Genomic DNA, 13,192 nt, shown 5'->3' with positions numbered 1-13,192 from the left:
GCCGGGCGGATCAGCGCTGCGCGCCGGCGCCGGCCGGGGAGCCGGATTTGGAGCGCGCGGCGCCGGCTGGGCCGGAGGGGGCGGCGCGGCGGAGCCTCCAGTGGCCTCGGACGCTCCTTCTCGCCCGCGGCCGCCGCCGCCCGCCTCCTGCTCCTTCGTCCTGGCCGGGCCCGGACGCCACTTCCGGCCGCTCACCTGGGACGTGCTCACCTGCCTCCGGGCGCCTGGGCACCAGGATGAAGGACCGGCTGGAGCAGCTGAAGGCCGTGAGTCTCGCCGCACCCGGGAAGCGGGCGGGCCGGGGGCTGCGGGGGTGGAGCTGCGCGGGAGAGGGGCTTCCCTCGCTCCCCCAAATCGAGGCGGGCGGGGGGGGGGGAGTGTGGGGCGGGCGCAAGGCCTGTCCTCCCCAAGCTCCAGACGCACCCACCCCTCCTCTCTGGGGTCATGTGCCGGGTGATTCATCGCTAGGCTGCAATTCCCCTGGATGCCTCTAGTCTCCTCCCACCCCCGCCCCCCAAGCTGGACAGCGTCCGTCTAGAGATGGGATCCTCGGGAGGTGGTGGGTGCTTGGGCCCAGCGGGGCTCTCTGTGAGGTCAGGGGTCACTCACCACCTGCCCAGTGCTGCCTGGCACTGTGCCCAGCACCCGCCTCCTCCCGCGCTCCTCCTAGTTTCTCTCCTGGGGGACGCTGAGACGACTGCCCTCGCCCCCGGAGAGCAGCTCTAGTGGGTGACCTCCCGAGCTGTGAGCTGGTCACGTGCCTGGATGGGGCCAGCGCCTCACTACCCAGCTGTCTGTAATTATTAATTCCCCCCTCCCACGCCCACCCCCATCCTTGGGACAGCTGTGGTCAGGGCCAAGGATCTGAAGGTGGATCGTGTCCAGCTCTGCTGCACAAAAGCTGTGAAACCTTAGGCTACGTACTCTTTTGAGCCTGTTTCCTTATCTGTCAAAGGGAGAGTGATATGCCTTAGAGATTTGTTATGAGATCAAATGATATAATGGGGCTTAGTATAGAGAAGTGTTAAAGCATGGGTTAAGTCCAACATTCATTGAATAGATAATTATTGAGTGTATTCTATGGGGCAGGCCCAGTGCTAAGCCCCGGGGATTGGGTGACTCAGGCTCTGTCTTAACGGAATTTAAAATCTAGCCCGAGATACAAGGTAGTCCATCTACTTGGGAGCTTGTCAGAAGCGCAGAAGCTTAGGCCTCACTCTGGACCTATGGAATCAGAATCTGATTATTCATAAATCTCCCCGGGTGATCATGAGCACATTGAAGGTTGGGGAACAGGGGACTGGATAGAACTGGGTTTGCCTCCTGGCTCCACTACTTACCAGCCATCCCTTACTTAACCTTGGAGCCGAAGTTTTGTCATCTGTCAAATGGGTAGTTGTGAGGACTGAACCCAAGAGAGTATGCAGAGCCCTTGGTATGGTGCCTGGCACATACAGGACTAAGCAACGGTAAATCTTATGCTCGTCCCTGCGAAAGCTCTTCGGAAAAATAAAGCCTTGTACAAGTGTGAGGGACTTCTGGGCTGATGTCACAGTTATTTTTCTTTCTCCTCCGTTGTCTTGGCTGAGACCTTCTTGACCCTCTCACCTGCTCTAGGTAGTAGGGCTGCGGAGGAGGCGGGGGTGATGGGGAAGTGACGGAGGCCAAGGGGCAGCCGCCGATGGTGGCAGTGAGCCTCCCAGCCTCCTACTTGCTCTTTGTCATTTGAGCCTCATATCATCCCGTTTACTGTCAGGGCAGAATTGATTGCCTCTGTTTTTAAAGATGAGGAAGCTAGAGCTCAGACTGGGAAGGAGGGACGCCCCAGGTCACAGAGCTGGTGAGGGCTCAGCCGGGGGAGGAACCCAGGCCGCTGACCCCTCTTGCCCTGGAGCACGCTGACTGGGGCGGCAGAAAGGGAAGAAGAGCGTGGTTTTGAAGATCTTCCTGGAGCGCGCAGCCGGCGGTCCCGAAACAATGCAGAACTGGACAGCAGGTGGAGGTGGCGCCCTTCCTTGCGTTAGGAAGTCCATTCCATGTCCGGCTTGCGGGGTCTTAGTTCCCCGACCAGGGATGGAACCTGTGCTCTCGGCAGTGAGAGCGTGGAGTCCTAACCACTGGACCGCCAGGGAAGTCCCTCCCACGGCCCTTTCAAAGGCCATTGCCAACAAACAGCACAGAGCCTTCCCTGAGCTTTGAGTTCCAAGTATACTTTCACTTTGCCGGGGAACCCAAGCAAGTCCCTTTGCTTCTCCGAGCCTCACTGTTACCTTCTGTAAAATGGAGCTAATGCTGTGTTTCTCCCTTTCCCTCTTGGGGATGTGGTGGAAGTGAGATTGTAGACGGCGCCGTTATGATGGCAGTGCTGTTCTGACATCACAGGTGCTGTTCCAGCCTTGTGGAGCAGGGAGACGGGTGGTAACACGGTGCAAGAGGCCCCGGCTGTGGGTTCAAAGGATTCCAATTGTGGCTGTGCCCTTTAAGAGCTGTGTTCCTTGGTGTCACTTTACCTCTCTGCTCCTCCAATCCCCCTTTGGAACGCTAGGAGTTTGGTTAATCTCAGAAGCCCCTTCCCGCAATATTAACGTTTTTCTTGAAGACTGTTTGTTGTTAAGGTTTAGATGGCTTTTGGCTTCTGGCCCACCTCCCCTAACCAGCCCCTCCTTCCCCTGGGAGAGAGACACCCCCCCCCCCCCCAGCAACAAAATAACCATCTTGTCTCTCTGATTCCTTTTATCAACGTTTGCTAACCTGCATGAAACCAATTTTACCCTGAGCGCTGGTGCAATCTCCGTCTGTGGGGCTCTTTCTAAACTCTGGGGGAGGCGAGGCGTTAACTGCCTCCAGATAGCTGGAGAGCTGTCACGTGCAGGGGATTAGCTCTGCTCCGTGCAGATAGGAGGAGAAGACGTGAAGAAGCGAGGCTGATGGGCAGACGTGAGGTCTCTGTAGAAAGCGTTTTCGGTAGTCAGAGCTGCCCGAGGATGGGCTGGGCTGGGCTGGCAGGACATGGGAGGGAGGCAAGAAGCTTGTTGGGATGTTGAATGTTGTAGGAATCTGAGTGTTCTTGGAGGGAGGGGAAGCACATGAGGAGATTCAAGGCCTCCATCAACTCTGAGGATGTGTGTTTCTAGAAATGCTTCATTGTGAGCCTGTCCCAAGCACTGGGAGGCTCTGAAGTCCATAGGACTGAGGCCTCAGAGTTGCTCCTGTAAAGTGGATCGTCGTACCCTCCCTATAGGGTCACTGAGGGTGAAACGAGATAATCCGTGATAATCACCCACCACAGTAAATTCGAGTTCCCCAAACTTGACCTGCTGGGAGCAGCATCCACACTGAAGGGCGCACCTTCCTGAGGCTACAGTCACAAGCCCGGACTCATCTTATCTCTTGCATGGCTCCTCCTGGCTGGCCATCCCAGCAGCCTGCCCTTTCAGTGACATCAGACAGGCTTGCCAGGAATGTGCGGTGCCTACACCCAGCCTGTCTCACAAGGCGGTTCCTCCTGATTTCTCACCAGCTGAACTTTGGATCCGCTGAGTCCAGACAATTCCCATCCAGGAACCTCTTGCCTGGCCCTCTTTTCATCCAGCAAATGTTTACGGAGGGACTTCCCTGGTGGCGCAGTGATTAAGAATCCGCCCGCCAGTGCAGGGGACACGGGTTTGAGCCCTGGTCCGGGAAGATCCCACATGTTGCGGAGCAACTAAGCCCCTGCACCACAACTACTGAGCCCACGTGCCGCAACTACTGAAGCCCGCATGCCTAGAGCCCGTGCTCTGCAACAAGGAGTGGCCCCTGCTCGCTGCGACTGGAGAAAGCCGGTGCGCAGCAATGAAGACCCAACGCAGACCAAAAAAAAAAAAATCCAAAACAAAAAAACCGAGCGCCTACTATGGCCTAAGCCCTCTGATAGGTGCTGGGGATGGGGATGGTAATGCTGATGAACACATACTCCTGGGCCTTAGGGAGGTCACAGTCAGCTAGGGAGACACACAAGAAACAGACACAGTGTCCCATCCTTGGGACAGAAGCAACCGCAGGAAGACCCTGCTGGCCAGCCCCTGGGGACAGGGCATTAGGGTCTGGGGGCTCTTCCCAGAAGAAGTGATGCTTCTGCTCAAGTCCGTGTTGAGGCTGAAATCCAATTCCGTCAGGGGCATGGGGAGTCTCCTATGAAGAAAGGCAAGGATCCTGGGTTTTCTCAGCCATTCTCCCGTTGGCGAGTGCTTCACACAGACAACACGATCGGTGCTTTTTGACCTCTACGTGCCTAGCATCCTGCTGGCCATCCTGTTAGGCAGAGTTATTTATTTTTTTTTGGCCACGACGCATGGCTGTGGGATCTTAGCTCCCCGACCAGGGATCGAACCCGGGCCACGGCAGTGAAAGCACCGAGTCCTAACCACTGGACCGCCAGGGAATTCTAGGCAGAGTTCTTATACAGAGTCCTGGTCTGAAAGAATACATGGTCATATAGGGAAAACAAAGGGGTATATTCCATGAAAAGAGAACCCCCAACATCAAAGGTAGATAATGCTCATAGGGAAGCAGAGGTGTATGGAATGGAGGGCCAGGACTTTGGATCCCTGTGGAGATTGATCTGTAGAGAACTGGAAACATCTGGGGGTTTACTGGTTCCTCCACAGCCGGCGGGCGCCATTAAGGACACGCTAATGAAATCAACCACCTGAGGCCCTAAAGACCAGACTGACTTTTTCACTCTTTCTGTTCTGCCTTGTGTCTTGCTGCATCTTAAATGGCTTGTCCTTGGCCTCCTTCCCCATTTGAAGTTCCCCCATTTGAGTTCCTCAGGAGCACGGTTATAGTATAACCATCAGGAACATGGAACTGTACGTCCCCTTTAGAGCTTAATTCCTTCCAAGACTAGTTAATGAGCCCCTACTGCGTGCCAGGTGCTTTGGATCACGGCCAGGTTGTAACACCCTGCCTGGAGACTCTCTGCATTGGGACTCCATCCTTTGGTGATAAGATTGCTAACTGGTCGGTGGTTCCTTCCTCACCTCCTCCCTCTCCCTGGCAGGATTCATCCCCTGTGAGCTAACTGGTCGGTGGTTCCTTCCTCACCTCCTCCCTCTCTCTGGCAGGATTCATCCCCTGGGAGAGCTGTTCTGCCATGAGCAGGGCTGAGATGAGAGTTATAGGGATTGAGTAGGGATTACAGACCCATCAGCCAGAGGCCAGAGAGAAAATGCTTGGCTGAGAGCAGGGGATTAGTGTTATTTTTATTCCTGGGAGGGGGTGGGGGGAGGCCGGGGGTGGGGGGCTGGCAAGAGCCCGGGGAGAAACGATTGTTCATGTTGTTTTCTCTCCCTTCAGGGCTCCTTTCCCCTTTTGTCAAAATTCCTGCCCATCTTCCGAAACTCACTTTACAGGTAAACTTTACAGGTAACGCTCCCTAAACGCAGCCTAGAATATGCCCCCTCCATGCCGGCAGCCCTCATGGGCTGCATGTTGCTTTGCAGTGAAATATTGATACTTCTGTTAAGTCAGCGGGGTTTTTTCTTACCATGGAGTGGGCTTGAAACCACCTTCCATCTGTTTTTTATGGGTTGGACTCTTTTGCCTCCTAGGTCCCGTTGTCTTTAAGATCGATGGCTCTATTACTTGTTGGTGTCACCGTATCAACTGCAGTAACAATGATCATTTATTGAGCTGCTACTCACTGTCGGAAAGGACTTGTGTTCGGTGCCTTACACACCTTGTCTCTAATCGTCTGAACCCCCACAAGGCACGATGGTGTTATATATTATTGCCATTTTACAACTAAGGGAATTGAGGCTCAGATTGGATTGAGATTCCCCAGCTGGGAAGTGGTGAGATCAAGAATTGAACAAGTCTGTCTTGCTTATTTATATCACCCTACACTGTATATAATCATCTCCCCAACTACACTGTATGCCCTTGATGCGGTGGCTGATGGGACTTTCTTCTGGGGTCCCAGGGCCAGCACTCTGCATGGTAGTTCTCTAGTAAACACTTGTCCATTGACTGAGCAACGGCACCTTGGCCCTTACACACCCCTGATTCATCACTAGGACTTGCTCTTCCCACTCCGTCCCCTCTGGGTTGGTGAAACTTTACCTGCTTGAAGTGCAGCGTTTACTCAGGGAACCCATGAATTTGCTGACGAAGCCAGAGGTCACTGTTCCGTCCTCCAGGATGAGGATGGATGAGTTCCAAGGCTCCTAGCTGTACCCCAGCCCAACACCTCAAGGAGGGCTGCCCCTTTTCAGAAAGACCGTGAAGGAGAAGATGTGGATACCACGGTGAAAATCTAGCAGCCTCGTTCTTCCCCTGGAAAATCTTATATGTCCCTCAAGGCTCAGTCCCAGTGTCATCGCTGCAGGGAAGCTTCCAGATCTGGCATTCACCAGGCCTTCCCTGGGCTTCCACAAATCTTTATTTTTGTCGATATGTAAAAGCAGCCACGTGATGTTATGTTAACTCCTCCTCTCTCAGGGCCCAGACCACACACGCCTCATTCCCCTTGTGTTTTCACTTCCCAGCCCACAGCTCAGAAAGCTGTAAACCTTGCTGTCCAGTGGATGAACGGGGATGTTCTACAAATGAACTTGCTGGGAGATTCTGTAGTCCCAAGGGGCCTTACCTCCAGCCTTTTGTATTAGGCCCCTTTGTAGCTTCCTCCCCTCATTACTGTCTCCGCTGTTAGGTCAGCCTGTTTTCTGGCATTGGGCCGTGTCCATGGCAACGTTCTCCTGTCTCCATCTGGAGACGTGAGTAAGGTTCAGCCCCCACCCAAAGAGACTAGTGGAGCGTATACTATCTGGGTATGTTTAGCTGCCTGGGTCAGGGCAACGCGGTGCGGCGGCAAGATTGCTTTTTTTAGGAATAAACGTTTTACTCTGGACTAATTTTAGATTTACAGAAAGGTTACAAGGATAGTACAGAGAGTTCCTGTCTACTGGGTTTCCTCCATTGTTAATATCTCAAGTTATGATGGTACATTTGTCGAAACTGAGAGACTGACCTTGGTACATTGCTATTCACTAAACTCTAGACTTTATTTAGATTCCACTTGTTTTCCCATGGATGTCCCTTTTTCTGATCTAGGATCCCACCCAAGATAATGCATTTCATTGAGCTGTCATGTTGCTTCAGCGTCCTCTGAGCTGTGACAGTTTCTCAGGCTTTCCTTGTTTTTCACGACCTCTTTGGTACAGCATCTGTGTCTTAGTGCTTTGGATGTTTGCGGGGGGGCGGGGGTGGAGGGGGGCGGGCTGCAGGCTACAGCTAGGGGTGGGGTTTGCTGTTACGAGGCATCACTCCATGGTGGTGGAGAACAAGGGCTCTGCAGCAAACTGCCTGGGCTCTCCTCCCGGCTCTGGCACTCACTGTCTGCATGGTCTTGGGGAGGTTGCTTGCATCTTTATGCTTTAGTTTTCTCAGCTGTAAGGCGGGGAGGGTCCCCAGAAGATTCTCGTAGAGATTAAGTGCCTTGGGAAATAACTATAAGGCACATATCTTAGAATCCTCATCCCAGGGTGCTGCTTAGTAACTGTTAGGTATTGTAACTATTAGTGAAGTGCTCTGGGAGGATCCTGAGGGCGAGGGGCTTGTGGGACAGAGGCTGAAAGGAAGTTGAGGAGGAGGCTGAGGACGGACTAGAGAAGACACTCTGAGCTCCTTTCTCCTTTTGGTATCCTTGGCAACTGGATACTGTGGGGTGCTGAGGGGGCAGTGAGGGGTGGGAGGAGGGGGAGGAAGTCAGGAAAAAGTGGAGAAGGCTGTGGTAGGGGAGGAAGAAGAAGAGGGTCATCTTTGAATCTCCTTGAATGCTCCTGGGGTGAGAGGGAAAGCAGGAAAAGGTGTGGTCTTCTCGCCCCAAATGGCCTTCCTGTAGGTATCCTTTGGGTAAATTCATGCAACCTTCAAAATTTCCCCGAGAAGTCACCTTTGCATCCATTTTCTAATACCTCCCCCTTCCCTGGGCTCCGCCTTGAATTCAGGTGACGTTGGGTGCCCCATCTTCTCCTGGGTGTACAATTCCTGTGCTAAGTGCTGTCATCACTTACCGTGTGGCATTGCAATGACCTGTGTGCCTGTCTGCCTCCCATTTGAGACCATGAGGTCCCGAAGGGCAGGGGGTGCTGAGTTTGGTCTGTGTTTCTCCAGCGTTCTGTACTATTGCTTGGGAAATTATAGATGTTCAATAAATACTGTTGGCTGAGTAAATGGACAGATGGATCTGTTATTGTGGATGGGACCTTGTAGTGAGTGAGAAGGAGAATGTAGTAGGCGAGGTGGCTGGTTATGAGACCCCAAGATCCTTCTTCAAAATAATCCACTGTGAACACTGGGTTGGACCAAGCAGGGTTCCAGCCCTGGCTTTGTTCCTTACTAGCCATGTGATTCTGGATGAATTAACCTCCCTAACCACAGATTACTCATCAGTATAGATAACACCTGCCCACAGGGCATTTTTGTTTTGTTTTTCCTCCTTCCTCTCTCTAGATGAACTTCCATCCCTTGTCACTGCTCCTTCTCTAGACCTAGCTCAGGTCCTGAGAAACAAAAGCAGAGGAATTAACGTGGCATGTGGGGATGAAACTTTGATGATTTTTGTATGCAACAAATGGAATGCAAGATCTTTTCAAGCACACATAGAAGATTAAAAAATACTGAACATGTATTAAGACATAAATGTCAAATTCCACAAAATGTTAAGTCATATAGGCCATGCTCCCTGATGTTGATATAATAAAATTAGAAATTAACAATACAATCAGAGTCCTCCCCAGGTTTACCCGCTTTGGAAATTTAAAACCACCTTTTAAAATAACACTTGGGTTCAAAAGAAACCAAAGTGGAAATGACAGACTATTTAGAAATGAATGATAATGAGAGTAGTAGAGGTCAAAATTTGTGAGAATGTCGCAGAAGCAAAATTCAGGAGGAGGTTTATTTCTTTAAATCCATATAGTAGAGAAATGACTTCATTCAAATAAATGAACTACAATTTAGCTCATTCTAAGGGTCCTGCTGCCACCTTCTGAGAATTGGCATTAGAGTTGCATCTTTTGCAGAAACACTTTTTAGAGAAAACTGTCTGCATGGCGTGGTCTTGGGAGTTTAATATGTACCCAGCATTGCTCTGAACACTTCACATGCATTCACTAATTTAATCCTCACAACAGTTCTATGAGCAGATTATTCATGCTACAAACAAGGAAACCAAGTCTCAGAGAGGTTAAGCCACTTGTTTAAGGTCACACAGCTACTTAAGTGGCAGAGCTGCGTTTTCAACTCAGGCAGTCAGATGTATCTCCACATACCTGCACATTCATGGGATTATATGCACTGCTGTCTTTTTCATTCGTGCATATAGATTAGATCAATTTAGTTGTACTGACATTGCAGCATCCCCTGAAATAAGTGAGGGCGTGTTTCTGATCCAGCATGGGAAGGACATCTTCGAATAGAGTGTAGAGGGTAAGAACTGGGGCTCTTGGCTCCCACAGACCTGCTTTTGAGTCCTAACTCTGCCACTTATTAACTGAATCACCTGGGACAAGTTATTTAATCTAATTAAGTAGTTGTCTCAGCTGTCAATGGGGAAAGTCCTATTTGTCCCTCATAAGGTTGCCGTGAGAATTAAATAATATGTGTGAAACCACAAGAGTGCCTGCAACAAAATACACATATTATCTGGTGGTATCATTGTTATGGCGGAACGCAAGGAGCAGGGCCATCAGGGACTTTGGCTCTTGTTCAGTTGTCCAGCGACTCACTGGCCTCGGGTTTATTCCTCAGTGTCTTCATTTCCAAATGGGGCCATTTCTTGCCTCAAACTGTTCAGCCAGAACAACATCTTGAAAGTAAAAGTGCGAGGCTTACCCAGGGTACCATTATCGCTTGATTTCCTCTATCGCAGGTGTTAGGGAAGAGGCAGTCAGTGGAAAGGGGAAGCAAACCTTCCCCTTTCCACTGGGAACCTTCCCTCTGGGAGGGTTTTGCTGGAAGAGACCACAGTGTAGGAGGGAGAAGGGGCATAGGAGAAGGTCCCTCTGACTCTCAAATGGGGAACAGAGAACACTGAGTGCCTATTCAGAGCTGACACTTACTCAGAATTTCTGGCTCTTTTAATTAGAGAAGAGAGACTGGAAAAACCAGATGCTGGGCCGAGGGTGCACGGGCATGAGTGTGTGTTTGGAATCCTTGGACGTGGTGGTATTTGTCTTTGGGAATCCACAGTCCCTCATCCTGGAAGGAGGCTGGTGGGCGAAGTAGGCTGCAGGGACAAGAAAAATCACGCGTCCTTGTCTCTTTGAATCGGATTTATTGGGTGAAGATCTGGGTTTATAAAGAAGAGTTTATACCCCCAAGCAAAGAGCTATTTACATGTTCAGAGGAGGAGATGCGGGAATTTGTGCTCACTTTTTCCCACCGGCCACAACCCTTTAATACCCCACAGGGGGAAATCAGGGCCAGATGCTCCTTCCTAGTCCAGACTGCTGGTCCCATCCTTTCTGTTATTATTTCCTTCGCCCCAAAACTTTCCCGAGGGCTCCTGGGTCTCCCCTCTTGTCCGGGGACCCTCTCATCTTTCTGGGGTCTGACACCTGAGGCAGGGAGGGCATCAGAGAGCCAGTAAACGTGACCTCTTCATTTGGGATGGCGGTTGTTGTTTTTTTTTTTGTCTCTTTCTTTGTCCCTTCCATCTTGCCGCTCTGATTTGTAATGATCCTTAAGGAATTGCTGATGATTTAAACGTACGTTGCAGCCGTGTTTTAACTTGTAAAGGAGAGAGAGGATGCCCTCTTCTTTCCCTTTTCTTTAGAAGGCATACATTCATTTACTTTGGTGGCTTTCCAGCTAGCTAAGCTTGCTTCTTTCTTTCTCCCTTCCTATTTTCCTCCCTCCCTATATTCCTCCCTCCCTATAGTCCTCCCTCCCTATATTCCTCCCTCCCTCCCTTCCTCCCTTCCTTTTTCTCTCTTGGTAAGAGGCCTCGTTCTGAAAATGAAATCATATATTCAACCTCAGTGTAAAAAGCAGATGAAAATGAAGCTATGCAGATTGAAGGGGGGGTGCGGGCCAACCTGCTTGACTTCCCCTGGTGGTTTCTTCTTCTTCTTCTTTTTTTTTTTTTAATACATTTATTTATTTATTTTTGGCTGCATTGGGTCTTCTTTGCTGTGCGCGGGCTTTCTCTAGTTGCGGCGAGCAGGGGCTACTCTTCATTGCAGTGTGCGGGCTTCTCATTGCGGTGGCTTCTCTTGTTGCAGAGCACGGGCTCTAGGTGCGCGGGCTTCAGTAGTTGCAGCACGTGGGCTCCAGTAGTTGTGGCTCGTGGGCTTCCGTAGTTGTGGCTTGCGGGCTAAGAGTGCAGGCTCAGTAGTTGTGTCGCACGGCTTAGTTGCTCCGTGGCGTGTGGGATCTTCCCGGACGAGGGCTTGAACCTGTGTCCCCTCCATTGGCAGGCGGATTCTTAACTACTGTGCCACCAGGCAAGTCCCCCCCGGCGTGGTTTCTGAGGCACCCCGGAGGTCTGGGGTTCCACAAAGCCGCATTGGAAAGCTAAGCTCCTTACTTGGTGAGAAAACCAAGGCTTAGTGGAGACAAGTGCTGTCCCCAAGGCCCCCAGCACCTTTCTCTCGGCTCCGCTCTCTGCAGGGCTGGGCTGCTGTGAGTGGGGTGCAGTGGAATTAACAGGGGCTCAGGACCAGCAACGGAAGCGTGAGCCCCAACTCTGCACATCAGTAGCTGGGAGGCCATGAATAAATGAGAACTTCTCTGCCCTGCAGGTTCTCAGTGACAGAATTTAGGAGGGGTTCATTGACACAGCATACGTGAAGCAGCCAGAGTGTGGCGGCCACCTAGCACCTCCTAGGGGCTCTGCAGGTGGCAACTATTTTTATTAAAGGAGCTGATGAGGAGGGACCCACAGTCGAACAGACTAAGGATGACGAGAAGGCAGTTGAGAGAAAGGCAGTGAGGTTGAGTGAGAGGAATTGCAGGTTGAGTTGAGTCCTGGGCCCCTGAACTCTTTCCACTGTGTCCAGAGAGGGAGTCATAGCCCTGGCTGTCCTCACTGAGTGTTGGGGTGCATGTGAGGGGTGGGGGGCGGGGGATGGAGCCCAGATTCGAGCTCAGTGCTGCCTGAGTCATTGGTGGTATCTCCCATCTCTTGGCAGGAGAGACAGCAGGAGGTCGGGGGAGAGGAAGTGGATGGTGGGGCTTGTGGTTCTCATGTACGTTTTTTACTGCAGCTGATGTTGCAGCTACTGTGAAGTTCCTGTTATCACATGCCTTGATGCTTTGATAAAGATGCCAAAGTTCTCTTCTTGGCTGTGCCCACTCATGTGGGCTGAAGATAAAGTGCATCATGTGCTTTCCTTGCCCTTGGGGTCCCTGAGGCCTCTTGGTCTGTAAGAGCACAGATGTGTCAGAGGGGAAGGACCCTTGCCTTGGGATCTGGTAGATCCCCTTCCGGAGAAGCCTGGTTCCAGCGTCACGTGACTCAGATAACCTGGGATGATGGCCTCTTTCTGGAATTTTCTGATCTGGACTAAACTTTGTTGCTTTTGTTGCCATTGTTATTTTATATTTTGGAGGCAGCACGCTACAGTGGGAAAAACTCTGCATGGGAAGATGGGAATCAAGAAACCTGGGTTCTATTCCTGGCTGCTCCAGTAACTCATTATTTGGTCTTGGGCCTTGGTTTACCCATCTCTTAAGTGAGAGAATTTGATGATAGAGTCGGTAGGGTTGCATTCAGCTCTAAAAGTTCTGTATCTTTTTTTTTTTTCTTTCCTGTTTAAGGGTACTTAGATCCAGATTAAAGCTATAGAGAAGATGACTTTGCTGGATCTTATGTATGGTTGTTTTTTTGAGATGTTATCATGTGCTATTTGTTGTGTAAGGAGCTTAAAATTATTATCTTATTTAATCCTCACAAAAGTCCTGGTGGACACTTTTGTTCCTGTTTTGTAGATAAGGAAATTGAAGCTCAGAGATGTTGAGCCCAGTATTTAAGGCTCAGTGACTAGCATGAGGTGGAGCCAGTTATAGAACCCTGGTGGTCCTGATGCTGCAGAATTGAACTTCTTTGTGTGAGCACTTTCCGCGGAGTAGAACACACACTTTTTTTTTTTTTTTAAACAGGCCCTTTATTTTATTTATTTAAATTTATTTATTTATTTATTTA

The 13,192-nt window shown here is 50.8% G+C and overlaps 1 protein-coding gene across 15 annotated transcripts in view; it reads left to right on the top strand.

Moving 5' to 3' along the window:
- The first annotated feature begins 48 nt into the window (after positions 1–48).
- Positions 49–13,192, top strand: part of STX3 (syntaxin 3) — a 176,796-nt gene continuing 163,652 nt past the window's right edge. For 4 of the 15 annotated variants that reach the window (XM_082341284.1, XM_082341283.1, XM_082341271.1 and 1 more), the window contains exon 1: positions 52–266. In XM_082341284.1, the coding sequence (XP_082197410.1) occupies positions 237–266 (30 nt within the window). In that variant the 5' untranslated portion in view covers positions 52–236. Of the gene's footprint in view, positions 267–13,192 lie in introns of all 15 variants that reach the window. The other 11 variants (XM_082341274.1, XM_082341272.1, XM_082341275.1 and 8 more) reach the window with 5 other exon arrangements.

Source organism: Balaenoptera borealis (genome assembly GCF_965194805.1).
Source record: "Balaenoptera borealis genome assembly, chromosome: 11".
NCBI lineage: Eukaryota > Metazoa > Chordata > Mammalia > Artiodactyla > Balaenopteridae > Balaenoptera > Balaenoptera borealis.
The sequence above is the reverse complement of the archived record's forward strand: the minus strand, read 5'-3'. Positions and strand labels throughout refer to the sequence as shown.